The sequence below is a fragment of the Myotis yumanensis genome, unplaced genomic scaffold, assembly GCF_028538775.1.
Source record: "Myotis yumanensis isolate MYYU_CA2020_CCGP unplaced genomic scaffold, mMyoYum1.0.hap1 SCAF_2, whole genome shotgun sequence".
In the NCBI taxonomy this organism is placed as follows: Eukaryota; Metazoa; Chordata; class Mammalia; order Chiroptera; family Vespertilionidae; genus Myotis; species Myotis yumanensis.
This window is the reverse complement of record NW_027223753.1, coordinates 103681293-103699045: the sequence shown is the minus strand read 5'-3', so window position 1 is coordinate 103699045 and position 17753 is coordinate 103681293. Positions and strand designations below refer to the sequence as shown.

General features: G+C 41.6%; 1 protein-coding gene across 1 annotated transcript in view; it reads right to left on the bottom strand.

The window, feature by feature from the left end:
* The window catches only part of U2SURP (U2 snRNP associated SURP domain containing), a 71958-nt gene extending 55804 nt beyond the window's left edge, over nucleotides 1-16154 (bottom strand). The window contains exon 1 of the mRNA XM_070405922.1: nucleotides 16072-16154. Coding sequence (XP_070262023.1) covers nucleotides 16072-16116 — 45 coding nt within the window. The 5' untranslated portion in view covers nucleotides 16117-16154. The remainder of the gene's footprint in view (nucleotides 1-16071) is intronic.
* Nucleotides 16155-17753: the final 1599 nt, after the last annotated feature.

Genomic DNA, 17753 nt, shown 5'->3' with positions numbered 1-17753 from the left:
CTCCCATCTTTTTTTCTCTCTTTTAGACATCATTTGTGCTCTTTTCTCTCTCCTAATTATCTTTTCTCAGGTGGTTGCTTATACAGTGAGGCCTTGACTTACGAGTGTCCCAACTAACGAGTTTTTCGAGATAAGAGCTGTCTCTCAGCCGATTTTTTGCTTTGAGTTGCGAGCTAAAATTCGGGTTACGAGCCAGCTTCAGATACCCCACCGCTAGTTGGCGCAGCTAACATCACAATGAACGCCACAACACCAGCCCAGCATCACGTGTCTCACTCGTTCACTTTATGATTTGACATAAGAGTAATTTGAGTTACGAAGTCCGTCACAGAACGAATTAAACTCGTAAGTCAAGACATCACTGTATTGGGGTTATTGGTGCTGTGAGTACATTCATGCTTTGTTCCCTTTGGGTCATGTCTTGTTAAGGTGAATATTTTGGGATTAGTGTTCTATATTCTATTGTCATCTTTTCTTTAGCATCCTTTTACTCTACCTCAACTTTACCTTTATGCCAAAACTCCCTTCCTCACTTTTCCACTTTTGTTGTCCTGTTTCTCTTACCCTATCCCTGCTTTAGATTTTCCCTATTCCTTCATTTCACCCCCTGTTAAAATTTCACCCTACTTATATATCTAATTACCAATCTCCTGCTCTAAATCCACATAGACCTCTCTCTTCTCTTTCTTCACTATCCAAAGTTTTTTTTTCTCTCTGTCATTTTGTTGTTGTTTGCTTGATTATTGAGTATATTGGGGTTTTTTTATGCTTGTTTGTGAGATTGTTTTGCTTTTTCTTTTTATTTTTCTGTTGGTTTTTTTTCCGGTTATTTATTTGCTTCTGTTTTCCCTAGCCTCGCTTGATATTAGTTGTTGTTTGTAGTTTACATTCATCTCCAGGGATCTGTTGCTGGAATTAGTTGGGATTAGTGGCTGTTCTATTGGAGTCTTCTCCCCATATAAATAGTTTCTTCCCCTCTTCTATTTCATTCTTTCTTTTCTCTCATACTTTTTTTTTTCCTTTTCCCAATTTCATTTTTACACTCCTTTTTGTTCTTTTTCTCTTTTTTCTTTTTCTCTTTATCCCCTAATTCTCTTTGATCTGGTGGTCACCTTTATTTCAGGATAATAGTATCGTGAATACATTTGTGTTCAGTGCCTTGTGCGTTGTGCCTTGTTGTGTTGTATTCTGTGTCTTTAAATCAACGCAGCAGAGAGAGAACTACATAACCAAACACCTGGAGAAGAGAGATCATGGGGAGACAAAGAAACAGCCCGCATATGAAAGAAAAACAGCCATCACCAGAAAAGGAAGTAAACAAAATGGAGGCAATGAAGGCAAGCAAACTGTCAGAGAAAGAACTCAGAGAAATGGTCATAAGGTGGATGAAAAGAATGGAAGACAAATTCAACAATATGTGTAAGAACCAAGAGGAAATGAAGAAGAACCAAGAAGAAATGAAAAATGACATCACTGCTATTAAGAACTCAATAGAAAGCATCAACAGTAGACTAGAAGAAGCAGAGGACCGCATCAGTGAGCTAGAAGAAAAGGTAGGAAAAATTACCCAAGCAGAGCAGCTTCTAGGAAAAAAAATTAAAAAGCAAGAGGAGAACCTAAGAGAACTTTGAGAAAACACGAAACGAAACAACATCTGCATAATAGGGGTGCCAGAAGGAGAGGAAACTGAGCAAGGAATAGAAAACCTGTTTGAAAAAATGACAAAAGCTTCCCTGATATATGGAAGAAAAAACTCACACAAATCCAAGAAGCTCACAGACTCCCAATCAAGATGAACCCCAAAAGACCAACGCCAAGGCACATTAAAATTAAACTGGCAAACACCAACGACAAAGAATTTTTTCATATATATATATTTTATTGATTTTTTACAGAGAGGAAGGGAGAGAGATAGTTAGAAACATCGATGAGAGAGAAACATCGATTAAGCTGCCCCCTGCACGCCTCCTACTGGGGATGTGCCCGCAACCCAGGTACATGCCCTTGACCGGAATCGAACCTGGGACCCCTCAATCCGCAGGCCGACGCTCCATCCACTGAGCCAAACCGGCTTTGGCAACAAAGAATCTTAAAAGAAGCCAGAGAGAGACAGAAAGTTACTTACAAAGGATCCCCCATCAGACTAGCGACGGATTTCTCAACAGAAACACATCAGGCAAGAAGGGAATGGAATGAAATACACAAAGTCATGCAAAGGAAGGGTCTGAATACAAGAATACTGTACCCAGCAAGGCTATCAATCAAAATTGAGGGTGAAATCAGGAGCTTCACAGACAAAAAAGGACTATGGGAGTTTATTACCACCAAACCAGCAATTCAAGAAATGCTAAAGGGTCTGCTGTAAAAAAAAAAAAGAAAATACGAAACAAGGAAGGAACACAGGAGTAAAGAATAAAAATGGCGACAAACAAGTATCTATCAATAATAACTTTAAATGTAAATGGATTAAATGCCCCAATCAAAAGACATAGGGTAACTGAGTGCATAAAAAAACATGACCCATATATCTACTGTCTACAAGAAACCCACCTCAGAAAAAAAAAACGCACACAGACTGATGGTGAAGGGATGGAAAAAGGTTTTTCAGGCGAATGGAAATGAAAAAAAAGCTGGGGTAGCAATACTTATATCTGACAAATTAGATCTCAAAGAGAAGGACATAAAAAGAGATAAGGAAGGCCACTTCATAATACTAAAAGGAGCAATCCAACAAGAAATAACTCTGGTAAACATATACGCACCCAATATAGGAGCACCCAAATACATAAGAAAACTTCTGGAGGAAATCAAGGGAGAGATTGACCGCAATACAATCATAGTAGGGGACTTTAACACCCCACTATCACCATTGGGCAAATCCTCTAAACAAAATATCAGCAAAGAAACATCAATCCTAAATGACTCACTAGATCAGATGGAATTAATTAACATCTTCAGAACATTTCACCCCAAAGCCACAGAATATACATTCTTCTCAAGTGCACATGGGTCATTCTCAAAGATAGACCATATATTGGGACACAGGCAAAGGCTCTTCAAATTCAAGAAGATAGAAATCATATCAAGCAACTTCTCAGATCACAATGGCATAAAACTACAATAAAAACAATCCAAAAAAATCGAACACATGGAGACTAAATAGCATGCTATTAAACAATGACTGGGTTACCAGAAAGATCAAAGAAAAAATAAAAAACATCATGGCAACAAACAACAATGAAAACAGAACAATCCAAAACCTATGGGACACAGCGAAAGCAGTCTTGAGAGGGAAGTTCATAGCTCTACAATACAAAAACAATACAAAAGATCAACAAAACCAAGAGTTGGTTCTTTGGAAGGATAAACAAGATTGATGGACCTCTAGCCAGGCTCACTAAGAAACAAAGAAAAAGGACCCAAATAAACAAAATCAGAAATGAAATAGGAGAAATAACAACAGACCCCACAGAAATATAAAGGATTGTTAAAAAATACTATGAACAACTCTACTCCAACAAACTAGACAACCTGGAAGAAATGGACATATTCCTAGAAAAATACAACCTTCCAAAACTCAGGAAGAATCTAAAAATCTCAATAGACCAGTAACTATGGAAGAAATTGAAGCAGTAATCAAAAAGCTTCCAACAAACAAAAGCCCGGGGCCAGATGGCTTCACAGGGGAGTTTTACCAAACATTCAAGGAAGCACTAAAACTTATCCTCCTCAGACTATTCCAAAAAATTCAAGAGGAAGGAACACTTCCAAGCTCATTCTATGAAGCCAGCATCACCCTAATACCAAAACCAGATAAAGACAACACAATGAAAGAGAATTACAGGCCAATATCCCTCATGAACATAGATGCCAAAATCCTCAACAAAATCCTAGCAAATCGGATCCAGCAGTACATCAGAAAGATCATACACCATGACCAAGTAGGTTTTATCCCAGGGATGCAAGGATGGTACAATATCTGCAAATCAATAAACATGATACATCACATAAACAAATTGAGAGAAAAAAACCACATGGTCCTATCAATTGATGGGGAAAAGGATTTGACAAAATCCAACACCCTTTCTTGATAAAAACTCTCAGCAAGGTAGGAATAGAAGGATCATACCTCAACATAATAAAAGCCATATATGACAAACTCACAGCCAACATCATACTCAATGGGCAAAAACTAAAACCATTTCCCCTAAGAACAGAAACAAGACAGGGATGCCCCCTCTCACCACTCCTGTTCAACATAGTACTGGAAGTACTAACCATTGCGATCAGACAAGAAGAAATAAAAGGCATCCAAATTGGAAAAGAAAAAGTAAAACTCTCCTTATTTGCAGATGACATGATACTGTACATAGACAACCCTAAAGACTCCATCAAAAAATTATTAGACTTAATAAATGAATTCAGCAATGTAGCAGGATACAAAATTAATGCCAAGAAATCTATGGCATTTCTTTACACCAATAGTGAACTTACAGAAAGAGAGACTTAAAAAGCAATCACATTTACCATCACACCAAAAAAATTAAGATACCTAGGCATAAAATTAACTAGGGAGGTAAAGGACCTGTACTCGGAAAACTACAGGACACTGAAAAAAGAGATAGAGGAAGACATAAATAGATGGAAGAACATACCGTGTTCACGTATTGGTAGAATCAACATCATTAAAATGTCCATACTACCCCAAGCAATCTATAGATTCAATGCAATCCCCATTAAATTACCAACGGCATATTTCACAGATCTAGAACGAACGTTCCAAAAATTCATCTGGAATAAAAAAAAGACCTCGAATAGCTGCAGCAATCCTGAGAAAGAAGAACAAAGTAGGTGGGATCTCAATACCAGATATCAAGCTGTATTACAAAGCCACTGTTCTTAAAACAGCTTGGTACTGGCACAAGAACAGACATGTAGATCAATGGAATGGAATAAAGAACCCAGAAATCGACCCAAACCACTATGCCCAATTAATATTCGACAAAGGAGACAAGAGCATACAATGGAGTCAAGACAGTCTCTTCAATAAATGGTGTTGGGAAAATTGGACAGATACATGCAAAAAGATGAAACTAGACCACCAACTCACACCACATACAAAAATAAACTCAAAATGGATAAAAGACTTAAACATAAGACGGGAAACCATTAAAATACTAGAGGAATCCACAGGCAGCGAAATCACAAACATATGCTGAAGAAATTTCTTCTCTGATACTGCTCCTAGGGCAATGGAAACTAAAGCAAAAATAAACAAATGGGACTACATCAAAATAAAAAGCTTTTGCACAGCAAAGGAAACCATCAACAAAACAACAAGAAGGCCCACTGCATGGGAGAACATATTTGCCAATGATATCACCGATAAGGATTTAATCCCCAACATTTACAGGGAACTCATGAAACTTAATAATAGGAAGATAAACAATCCAATCAAAACATGGGCAATGGACCTAGATAGACACTTTTCGAAAGAGGACATACAGAAGGTTGAAAGACATGAAAACATGCTCAAAATCACTAATTATACAAGAGATGCAAATCAAAAAGACAATGCGGTATCATCTCACACCCGCCAGAATGGCTATCATCAACAAATCAACAAACACAGTGTTGGATAGGATGTGGAGAAAAAGGAACCCTTCTGCACCGCTGGTGGGAATGCAGACTGGTGCAGCCACTGTGGAGAACAGTATGGAGTTTCCTCAAAAAACTAAAAATGGAACTCCCATTCGACCCAGTGATCCCACGTCTAGGAATATATCCCAAGAAGCTAGAAACACCAATCAGAAAGGATATATGCACCCCTATGTTCATAGCAGCTCAATTCAGCATAGCCAAGATCTGGAAACAGCCTAAGTGCCCATCAGTAGATGAGAGGATTAAAACACTGTGGTACATCTACACAATGGAATACTACGCAGCGGTAAAAAAGAAGGAACTCCTGCCATTTGCAACAGCATGGATGGAACTGGAGAGCATTATGCTAAGTGAAATAAGCCAGTCAGAGAAAGATAAATACCACATGATCTCACTCATTTGTGGAATATAGAGAACAACATAGACTGATGAACAGGGACAGATCCAAAGACAGAGAAACAGCGATCAGACTATCAATCCCCAAAGGGAAAGTAGGGGAGGGTGGGGGTAAGGGGAAGAGATCAACTAAAGGACTTGTATGCATGCATATAAGCCAAACCAATGGACATCGACAATAGGGGGATGAGAGCATGATTGGGGGTGGGGGGGAAGTTGGGGGTTAATGGGGGGATGAGGACACATTTGTAATACCTTAATCAATAAAGAAATTAAAGATTAAAAAAATAAAAATTATAAAAATATAAAACAAATAAAATAAAATAATTTTAAAGTTCACCCAGAAGAATAAGCATACAAGAGTACCTAAGAATGTGCTAGCCTGTCTTTAATTTTCTATGCCACCACATCCAAATCATTTGTAAGATTTAAAAATAACAGCCTGGCTTAAGAAGAGACATTAGCTGATTTCAATTACCCTAAGATGGCACTGGTCATAGTTAGTGCAAACCAGACATTTAAGAGAAGTTAAATTCAAATAGTAGTTAATAAGATTTTTAAAAAGAATAGCCAACTTCTTAAGCTAGTGGTCCAGGTAAACTGTAAATGTAATACTATTTCAGAAGCTGAGCCTCTCCCTCTTCTTAACCTGGAACTGAACCATATTATTTGTCTTGGGCTTGGATTTTTATTTTCTTTTAAATCTAAAAACAAGTTAATGCTTAAAGTTCTTCTGAAGTTACAGAACAATTCCTCATCCAAATAAAAAGACCCAAAAGCAAGGGTAGAGTAAGGGAGGTTTGAGGAAATAAAGATGCAAAGAGAAATTTATCAAGTGACAGTACAGATGTGGGGAAGGACAGCAAGAAAATCCAAAAGGAAAAAGGATCATTCTGATGGCTGCTGAGGATACAAGATAAAGGTGAGGCCAACTACACTCATGCCATATGACCCTGTATCTTGGTGACTGAGAATAAAAACTTTTTTCTTCCTGGCTGCTCCTATGTTATTTTAAGTGAAAGGCCTCCATACCTGAGTTTTCAAATTAGCAAGCAATCCACAGTAACATCCTTCCAGTGCTGCCATTCTGCCTAGTCAGCTCTCCATTTCCAGTTCTGTCTCCCAGATGTCTTTGTCCTCTCATCCTCTAAAGCAGCGGTTCTCAACCTGTGGGTCGTGATCCCTTTGGCGGTCGAACGACCCTTTCACAGGGGTCGCCTAAGACCATCCTGCATATCAGATATTTACATTACGATTCATAACAGTAACAACATTACAGTTATGAAGTAGCAACAAAAATAATTTTATGGTTGGGTCACAACATGAGGAACTGTATTTAAAGGGCCAGAAGGTTGAGCATCACTGCTCTAAAGCATCAACTTACATCTCCCCCAAGTTTAACAATCTCTCCCACAGGAAGCAAATCAACACCTTTATTTTACTGAGATGACTGCCAATTCCTGATCTTAACCTCGTCCTCTCATAGGTTCCGGTCTGTGCTCAAACTGCTCTCTGGATCATCATTCTCAAATCCAATAGTTGTAAAATGCCTCACAAACTATCTTATCCTCTGGACCTTACTTCTAACATTAGGTGGTAATTCTCAATAACTCATAATCTGGAAATAGTAAGATGCTAAGACAGCGGTTCTCAATCTGTGGGTCGCGACCCCTTTGGGGGCCGAACGACCCTTTCACAGGGGTCGCCTAAGACCATTGGAAAACACACATATAATTACATATTGTTTTTGTGATTAATCACTATGCATTAATTATGTTCAATTTGTAACAATGAAATTGGGGGTCACCACAACATGAGGAACTGTATTAAAGGGTCATGGCATTAGGAAGGTTGAGAACCACTGTGCTAAGAGCACAAATTCTGGAATCAGATTTACGAGACCTGTAGCCTTGGGACTAGTTCCTTCATGTGTAAAGCTGTATAGCACCTGCCTCAGCAATGATGTGAAGGATAAATACAGGTGAAGCACTCAGTGTTTGGCACATAACAAGCCTATCTAATAAAGAGTGAATATGCAAATTGACCAACACTCCATCACAAATGGCAGCGCCCAGTCCTCTCAACCCTGCTGGAGTCCCCCAGTCTGGAGGACAGCCACTGAGAGTGGGCAGCATGAGCAGCCGGGCAGAATGCTTGCTTCATCTCTGCGGCGACGAGGCAAGCGTTCCACCCCAGCCACAGAGGGCCTCTGGGCAGCAGGCACAGAGCGGGGGGGGGGGGCGGCGGCGGGAATACTTGCGTTGTTGCCCTGGTGACAAGGCAAGTGATCCGGCCCAGCTGTAGAGGGCCTCTAGGCAAGCCAGGCGCAGAACGCTTGCGTTGTCGCCCTGACGACGAGGCAAGCGTTCTGGCCTGGCCGCAGAGGGTCTCTGGGTAGGCTGGGCCTGGAGCGGCTGGGTGGAATGCTTGCTTCGTCATCACCGCCACGGAGACTCTGACAGCAGGGAGGAGGAAGTCCTACCCCCACAGAATCAGCCAGAATCAGCCGTTGATCAGACAGCTTCAGTGGCCTTACAGCCAGGACTCTCATTCACCTGCATCTCAGACCGTGACAGTAGAGAGGTGGGACTATGTCTAAAGTGCAACTATTGATACAATGTAGCTCTGCAGCCGAAAGAAGAGGGCTTATGGACAGAAAATGTCTAAAGACCAACGTGCTTTTGAAATTGAAAGAAGGCAGTGGCAACAACAGAATATGTCTAAAGAACAGTCATCAACAAGTACTACCAATACCAGTAGAAACTGCCTTCTCAGCAAAAATGGAGTAAATGAGGATGCAATTCTCAAACATAGTTGTGGTGGAATGACTGTTAGATGTCAATTTTGCCTATCACTAAATTTCTCAGATGAAAAACCATCCGATGGGAAATTTACTCGATGTTTTAGCAAAGGTAAAGTCTGTCCAAATGATATACACTTTCCAGAATAACCAGAATATTTTAAAAGATTAATGACAAACGAAGATTCTGACAGTAAAAATTTCATGGAAAATATTCATTCCATAAATAGTTCTTTTGCTTTTGCTTCCATGGGTGCAAATATTGCATCGCCATCAGGATATGGGCCATACTGTTTTAGAATACACGGACAAGTTTATCACCATACTGGAACTTTACATCCTTTGGATAGTGTTTCTTGGAAGCAGAGGAGGGCAGTTGGGGGCAACCAGGCAGTTGGGGGGGCAACCAGGCCTGTAGGGGAAGGCAGTTAGGAGGGACTGAGCCTGCAGAGGAGGGCAGTTGGTGGCAATCAGGCCAGCAGGGGAGAGCAATTGGGGGTGATCGGGCCAGCAGGGGAGCAGTTAGGTGTCAATCAGGCTGGCAGGGGATTATTTAGGGGGTGATCAGGCTGGCAGGCAGAAGCGGTTAGGGGCATTCAGGCAGACAGGCAGACAGGCAAGTGGTTGGGAGCCAGCAGTCCTGGATTGTGAGAGGGATGTCCGACTGCCCGTTTAGGCCTGATCCCAGTAGGTCCGATCCTACTGGGATCAGGCCTAAACGGGCAGTCGGACATCCCTTAAGGGGTCCCAGTTTGCAGAGGGTGCAGGCTGGACTGAGAGACAACCCCCTCCCCCAAGTGCACGAATTTTGTGCACTGGGCCTCTAGTTAATCAATAAGTGTTAGCCAGCAGCAGCATAATAACAGGGTCATCTTGGACTTCTTCCTGATCCCCTATAACCAACTGAGTCAAATTCTGTCCATCCTGCCTCTAATTCTATAACTCTTCTACAAGGACTCCTTTCCCTTGCTAAAGACACCATTGTGGTTCAGATCTCCCCTTTATTCAACCATTTACTGGGCAACCATCTACTAATACTATGCCTTGCATTATAGATATAAAGTAAGACATAGCTCCTGTCATTAGGAGCTAATAAGAGAGACAAGTGAAAATGTGGCTATGCCACAAGAGCAGAGGCAAATCTTAATGGGAGTGAGGAAGATGTTAGGAAGAGCTTCCCAGAAACAATGAGGTGAGATTTTAGAAGCAATCCTTAATATCAGCACTGCAATAATCTTCAAATTGGTCCTCCTCACTTCCAAATCCTTCCTAAACTATGCCCCCCAGAGTGGCTCTTTAATTGTATTCTGTAGCATTCAAAGCCCTCCACAATTTAGCTAAAACTTAACCTTTCCATCTCAGCTCCTTCTGTCATATGCAAGCACCCTATCTAAACAAGACCACTTAACAATCCACTTCCCTGAGATTTCTTTTTCTTCACCTCACCCATCTCTTTATACCCCTTATCTCTATCCTTCAAAACTCTCATTGTTCAAAAGGACTTAATCAAATTCTTCTATGCTCTTAAAGATTTCTCCATCCACCTTCCATTCAACCAGCTGTCACTTCTTTCACCCAACTTATAGGTACTTTTGATGTTGACTCTCCTCTTTCACAGGACAGCATGCTCCCCCAAAAGTGGCTAGGGTCTTATTTAATGTTTTCTTTCTCAAAACCAGGCACAAGATCTGGCAAGTGACAGGAACTCAATATACTTGTTGGCTTAACCTACACAACAAAATTGCACCATACACTGTTCACATACTATGCTGTCCACTCACTAACATGGAACAGCTAGCTATCTAGCTTAATACCACTCTCTAAGCCAGTGATTCTCAACCTTCCTAATGCCGCAATCCTTTAATACAGTTCCTCATGTTGTGGTGACCCCCAATTTCATTGCTACAAATTGAACATAATTAAAGCATAGTGATTAATCAAAAACAATATGTAATTATATGTGTTTTCCGATGGTCTTAGGCGACCCCTGTGAAAGGGTCGTTCGACCCCCAAAGGGGTCGCGACCCACAAGTTGAGAACGGCTGCTCTAAGCCAAACCAAAAAAACTCCATAAGATCACTGAGACATGCACTATGTATAATAAAATTAAATAACAAACCTGAAGTAATCTTTAAAATTATATCCAAAACAGTACCAATACATGAAAAGTTGAAACTACATTTCCTGCAGTTTATTTAACCTGAGGAAGAGCCTAGTGAAAAAATTTAACTTCTCAAAGAGACATCTACCAAATAGTCTCAAGTGCTACAGGCAAATGTTTCTTGCTTTCAAAAAGGTTATTTCCACAAAATTTCTAGCACACAGCTGGTGTGTAATAAAATGTTAAAGGTATTTAATAATAGCACATAAGGCAAATTATTTGTAATATCAATGTTTTTTAGTTTACTATCCTATATCAAGTTCTAATTTTTATTTCAAAATTGATGCTCTTTGTAAAAAGGATTAGAAAGACAGGAGTCTTCATCTCGCATCCCAAATGGGATGTAGTAAGGCAAGTGGGTATCTTTTATTGGTATACTTCCCAGGAAAAACAAAGCTTCAGGAATAAAAAAAAAAAAAAGACTTTCTGAAAACAATTCAATCCAATTAAGGTAGGAATATTTTTTACCCATATCAACATTCATATTCAAGCACCAATGCTGCAAATACTCGTTTCTAAAAAACACTGATCAAAAAAATGGAAGTTCATAATTCCACTCTCCACCCAAAAACACAACCTTCCACACATAAAATTAATCACCTTATATTTTAAGATAAGGTTATGACCATATTATAATAAAAATTCAGTTTAACCTAAAACTGGAAACTATGCAGAGCCTAATTTTCAAGGTTTGTGTTTTGTTTGCAGATTTTCATATTTAAATCTTACATATTTTCAGGAACTACAAAAAAACATGTACACAGGCAGTAATTAATACTTAAGGATCACAAGTCTTGGATGAATGCTCATTTTACTTATTTCTTACAAGTGAAATACTTGGTTAGTCAGCAGTCAATCAAAATTGTTCCCAAACCAACTTAGTACCTGATGTCAAGGAAGCCAGCAATACTATGTTTATTTACCTATGTAACCCAATTTTTAAATTTGGGAAAAAATAAGCATTGTCAGAGTGCAGTAACAGGGTACACAATTCAATATTAACATTATTACCAGCACAGGAGATACAGAAGCAAAGAAAATATCACATTCTCTTTATATCCTCATTTTTGCTGAGCAAGGAAACAAAAAACCTCTTAATAATTTGATAAATTCTAAGAAAATGTTTAACAAGTTTATAAGCAAATAATTATAAACTTGTCTTTGTCTCTCCTCCCAAAATCAAATATAGCATCAATGTCCCTCTCCCCCAAAGCAGTATTTTAGTCTGGTGATAAACAGGAATAATGAATAGGAAAATCTTAGCTCATTCCTAAAACATTTCTGAATTTCTATATTTGCCTGGCTTTAAAATGAAAAACATAGCAAAATTAAACAGAAGAGCCCTAGCCGGTTTGGCTCAGTGGACAGAGCGTCGCCTGCGGACTGAAGGGTCCCGGGTTTTATTCCGGTCAAGGGCACATGCCCAGGTTGCAGGCTCCATCCCTAGAAGGGGGCGTGCGGGAGGCAGCCAATCAATGGTTCACTCCCATCAAGGATGTTTCTGTCTCTCCCTCTCTCTTCCTCTCTGAAATCAATAAAAATACATTTTTAAAAAATTAAACAGAAGACAAAAGGGCATGGGATCTCTTCACTGGGGATAACTACACATAAAGGTAAATCATTTTATGCAAACATAAAGTGTAATTTTTAAAGCTAGAAGGAACTGTAGAAGTTATCTAACATAACTTCAGTATTTTATAGTTAAGACATGTCAAAATAATTTTGCCATTATCTATGCAAAAATCTTGTATATTGTACATTTTTAAATTAAAATTTTTCTCAATGTCTAGAAATATGATTTACAAACATCCCTTCCCATATCAATGGTAATTTAAGTAGCAAAGAAGAATGAACATGAAACAAAAAAATCTCTTCATCTGTATTGTAGAATGTCACTCATCTGCTTTCACAAGAGGAAGGGATATCAAACCAGAGATCAAAAGCTAGAAATTCCAAATACTGTAGTATCAGCCAAAACGGTCTGATCCTCCCTCCAAACATTTCTGGACTTGTGTTAAAAATAAAAAGCAACAACCTGGGCAGTCATTATGATAGTTCATGACTTAAGATTCTAAATCTCAGGATTAGACATTTTCCTGACATTTTGAAAAGTACTTTTAAGGATAAAAAGGAAAAGGGGAAAGAACTAATATTATCCTATATAATAATCCTATTCCTATATAATAAAAGGGAAATATGCAAATTGACCCTAACAGCTGAACGACCAGTCGCTATGACGCGCACTGACCACCAGGGGGCAGACAGGCGCTCAATGCAGGAACTGCCCCCTGGTAGTCAGTGTGCTCCCACAGGGGGAGCTCTGCTTAGCCACAAGCCAGGCTGACAGCTGTGAGTACAGCGGCGGTAGGAGGAGCCTCTCCCGCCTCCTTGGCAGCACTAAGAATGTCCAACTGCAGCTTAGGCCCGATCCCCCAGGGAGCAGGCCTAAGCCGGCAGGTGGACATCCCCCGAGGGGTCCCGGACTGCGAGAGGGCACAGGCCGGGCTGAGGGGACCCCCCCCCCCCCCCAGTGCACAAATTTTCATGCATTGGGCCTCTAGTCTATAATAATAAAAACATAATGTGCTAATTACACCAGACAACCTTCCAGACAAAGCAGGGGCTGTGAGGGAAGCCTGGGTCCCAGGTGCCTGCTGGTGGCCAAAGGGAAGCCCAGTCCTGGGTCCCAGGTGTCGGAGGGAAGCCAGTGCCAGCAGCCAGGGGAAGGAAGGCCTACTCTTGCACGAATTTCATGCATCGGGCCTCTAGTGTTCTTTATAAACATTAGCTCATTTAATCCTTACATCAACCCCGGAAAAGAGGGATGAATTGTATACATATTACAAAAGAAACTGAGACTCAAGAATTTATGCAATCTGGCCTGGCCAGTTATGGCTGTTAGTTGGAGCGTCGTCGAAGGTTGTGGGTTTGATTCCATCAGGATACATACCTAGGTTTCAGATTCAATCCCATCAGGGAGGATTCGGGAGACAACCCATTGATGTATCTCTCTCACATTGATGTTTCTCTCTCTCCCTTCCTCCTTAAGGTCAATTTAAAAAAAGGGTTTATACAATCTGCCTTAAAATTGCAAATATAATTAATTACCAACACAGGATCTGAACAAAATCTAGTTTATTTTTTATCAAAATCCAAGATCTTTCTACATCATGTAGCCTCTATATTAATAGAGAAAATCATGTTAATATTATTTGAATCCTGAGATAATGATTCCTTTTACAGACATCAGAATATCTCTTAATGGCATCAACTGATGATAATCTAAAACAATATATTTAAAAAGATTTGCCCTAGCTGGTGTGGATAGAGCATCTGACCCACGAACTTAAGGGTTGTAGGTTCAATTCCATTCAAGGGCATGAACCTCCGTTGCTTGATCCCCAGCGGGGCCGAGCTTGCAAGAGGCAATCAATCGATGTGAGATCGGTGTTTGTCTCTCCCCCTCCCGTCCACTCTCTCTAAAAATCAATGGGAAAATATCCTTGGGTGAGGATTAACAAAACAAACAAAAAAATTTACTGGAAGATCCAACAATTTAATTATAGGTAACAGTCACACACAATCACGAGAAGTCCTATTATAGAAGGAAGACTAACCAGACATTAAAATGTATCCAAGGCCTCAAACTAGGAGATACTTAAAATACTATTTTGAGGAGAAACAAAAAATTGTGACGCTTATGCTTGAGTTATTATAGATTTAACTAGCTTCAGCAACAGTTCCAATAGTAAGCAAGGCTGTTTTTGTCAGGAGTCTGTTTCTAGAAAGTGGGTAGAGTAAGGTATCCAACTAATCCCCTAATCCCCAAGGGGAAATGTACCAGGGAGGGGAGAATATGACAAAGAGTAAATGCATAATGTAAAGCAGCCAAAACTGGCCCTCTACCATAGTTTTACATAACTGAAAGATGTCTGGTAAAGCCATTCTAATTACAAACTAATTGTGAACATCATTCCCCAAATGACATAAGATTATGATTTATTAGAAACTGAGACAGCAACTACAAAACTGGTTATTAATGTTTGTCACAACAAACTGTAAACGCAAGGCACGTCCGCCCGGTCTACCATACACTTAACTTCCTAATAAGCGGCTTTAAGATGTCACAGAGCGTTTAAGTGTTAAACAACTTCTTACATCAGCATTAAAAACTTAACAGCTACTGCAGCCAGTACCTATATCGTGTTCGAGATGAGGAACTCAAAGAAAAAACGATTGAATGACCCGTCCAAGACCTGATGCTGCTAAACACAACCTAACACCAAACAACTTCTCCAGCTCAAAGGTTTTCCAAGTGGCGCACACCACTCCCTGCAAACTCCACGGCGACTTTCTAAACCAGGTGGCCTCGCACCCCGGAAGTCCCCCTTTCAGTAAAGCGCACGCGGAAACGCGGGGACCCGTGCCCCCAGGCAGGGCGCACCCGGTACTCGCTCAGTTCTGCCTCCGGGCAGCGAGGCAGGCCACGTGCAGCGCGTGAACCTCGGGAGGCAGCCCCGCCGCGCCGCGCCGCCCCGCGCCCTCGGGTGGGTCCTCGGCTCACAACTGCCCGTCCCACGGGTTAATGATTCCCAGGCGGGCCTGAAGGAAATGGAGGGAGGCCGGCACGTGAGACCCAAAACCAAAGAACCGAGAAAAGATGGGCAGGGAGGGACGTAATCGCCGGGAAGCTATCACCTCTCCCAAGCTTTGATCAGCGGCCTCAGCGTGCACCAAGGTGAGACACCGTGGCGCATTTTCGCCGCTTCAGACCCCAATCGAAACCTCTGTCTTCATGCCAATGCCAAGCGCGGGCCGGACTCCTCACGGCAGCCCTCGCCACCCCAGGGCCCGCCAGTCTCCAGCCGAGTCCGGGCTGGGACTAGGAGGGAAGCCAGGCCTCTCAACCTGCGCACCGCGGTGCGTCGGCACCCGGCCTGCCATCGCGAACGAAACCTGGACTCCCACCAAACTCCTCCCGCCGGCCAGGAGCATCTGCAGGTCCCAGACGACGGGGGGACTCTCTGACTTACGCAGTCCTCTGAGAAATTACCTTTGAACTGGCCTTCTGAGAGCCGCCTGGCGTTTTGTCCGCCATCTTGAGCTTTGCCCCTCCTTCGGCGGCGGCAGCAGCGCCGGCGAGTCGAGCGCCGAAAGAGTGGATCGCAGCGGAGCCCGCCAGAACGTCTGCAAGGCTGAATAGTCAACTGCCGAGATGGTGTTCCAGCTCGTGTGCACATGACTTCCGGAGTCTCCTTTTCCCGGCCCCGCCCACTACGCTGGTTTTTCTGGTTGTCTCGGTTGCTGGGTGTGTTATTGGACCCGCGAATTTAAAGAAGCTTCTGGTCCTGACTTTCAGGGGCTGCCAATACTTCACTATTTTTCAAGTGCCAATCCCTGATAGGTGCGAGCCGGTTCTGCTTCCTGGAGAGCAGGAGACGTCTCCTTAAAGAAGAAAGGCACTGATCAGCTGGGCAGGATTTTACTTCAACTCCGAAAATAGGTCTGGAACGGCCTAGGGACCTGGTGCTCCGTGCAGACTTGTTCGCATCACTGGGGAGCTCACACCCTGGTGGGAAACTTGCAGTCTGCTCAAGGTACTTGAATATAGAATTGTGCCCGGAAAGCGGAGAAGATGAGCTTTTGACCCAACCTGAGGTTCCGGCAATGGGAGATCGGACTCTATTTAGGGCGTCTACAGAGACAGGATAAGAGAAAATTATAAAGATACTATTCTAAGTACGTTCATACTGGGCCCTGAGGCAACCAGGGTGGTTAGGATTTAGAATTATGTTCTGAGGATCTAGAGTGGCCTTCAACAGAGTTAACTAGGACTGTGACGTGGTCAGATTTTAAGTTTTTAAAGATGGCTCTGAGGACTGGGGGAAGGGAAGAGGACAAGTTCATGACTTCACTCTAATTTATTTATGCAAACTATTTTTGAGCCCTTTTTGTGATAAAAGCCTGCCCAAAGTGTAGAAGCTTGCAGAGACAAAAATACGTTGTCTTTATATGATTTAAAACCTAATGAAGGTTGGGCAAGAGAAGAGAGCAGCAAACTAACACTGTAGAATTAAATTGATCCTGCAAGGAAAACTCAATAGCTGTGGGAACTCTGAAAGAAGTAATTAATTCTGAGGGTAAAGGTCGGGTAAGGAGATGGGGGAGATTTCACAGAGAAGGAAGCATTCGAACCAGCTCTGAAGAAGTAAAATTTTGTCTGTTAGTGTTGGGAGCAGAAGGCGGAGGTTGGGTAGTGATGAGGGAAGCCGGTAGAACAGGATCTGTGTGCCAGACACTGAGGAATCAGCCGGCTAGGGCTCCTGTGTGAGGGGAGGGGTTAGAAGAACAAACAATAAACAAATAGCAAAAAAAAAAGGATTTCTAAACAAGAAATAATTAGAAAGTGACGAGTGCTATACATTGAAATTAAAATGGAACACTGCTTTGCAACCTCCAGTCCAATTGAATCTATTTTCAATCTCAGGTCTTGCTTTTTCAGTTTTGTACTTCTTCCCCCACCCTCATGCTGTCCTCTAATTGAAGGCTACTTTTTGAAGATGGTACTTCCTCCACGACTTTACAGACCTTCTTCCCCCGTCAACCCTAAGTTAGAGACTGCTTCTGATCCACAGGAACCTACACTTTTCCACTGACGATGAGTTGGTCTCTATAAAGTAAATATATGCATGCTTTTCATTCAGATTCCTAAAGTTCTGCTTCTCATAAAAAGAA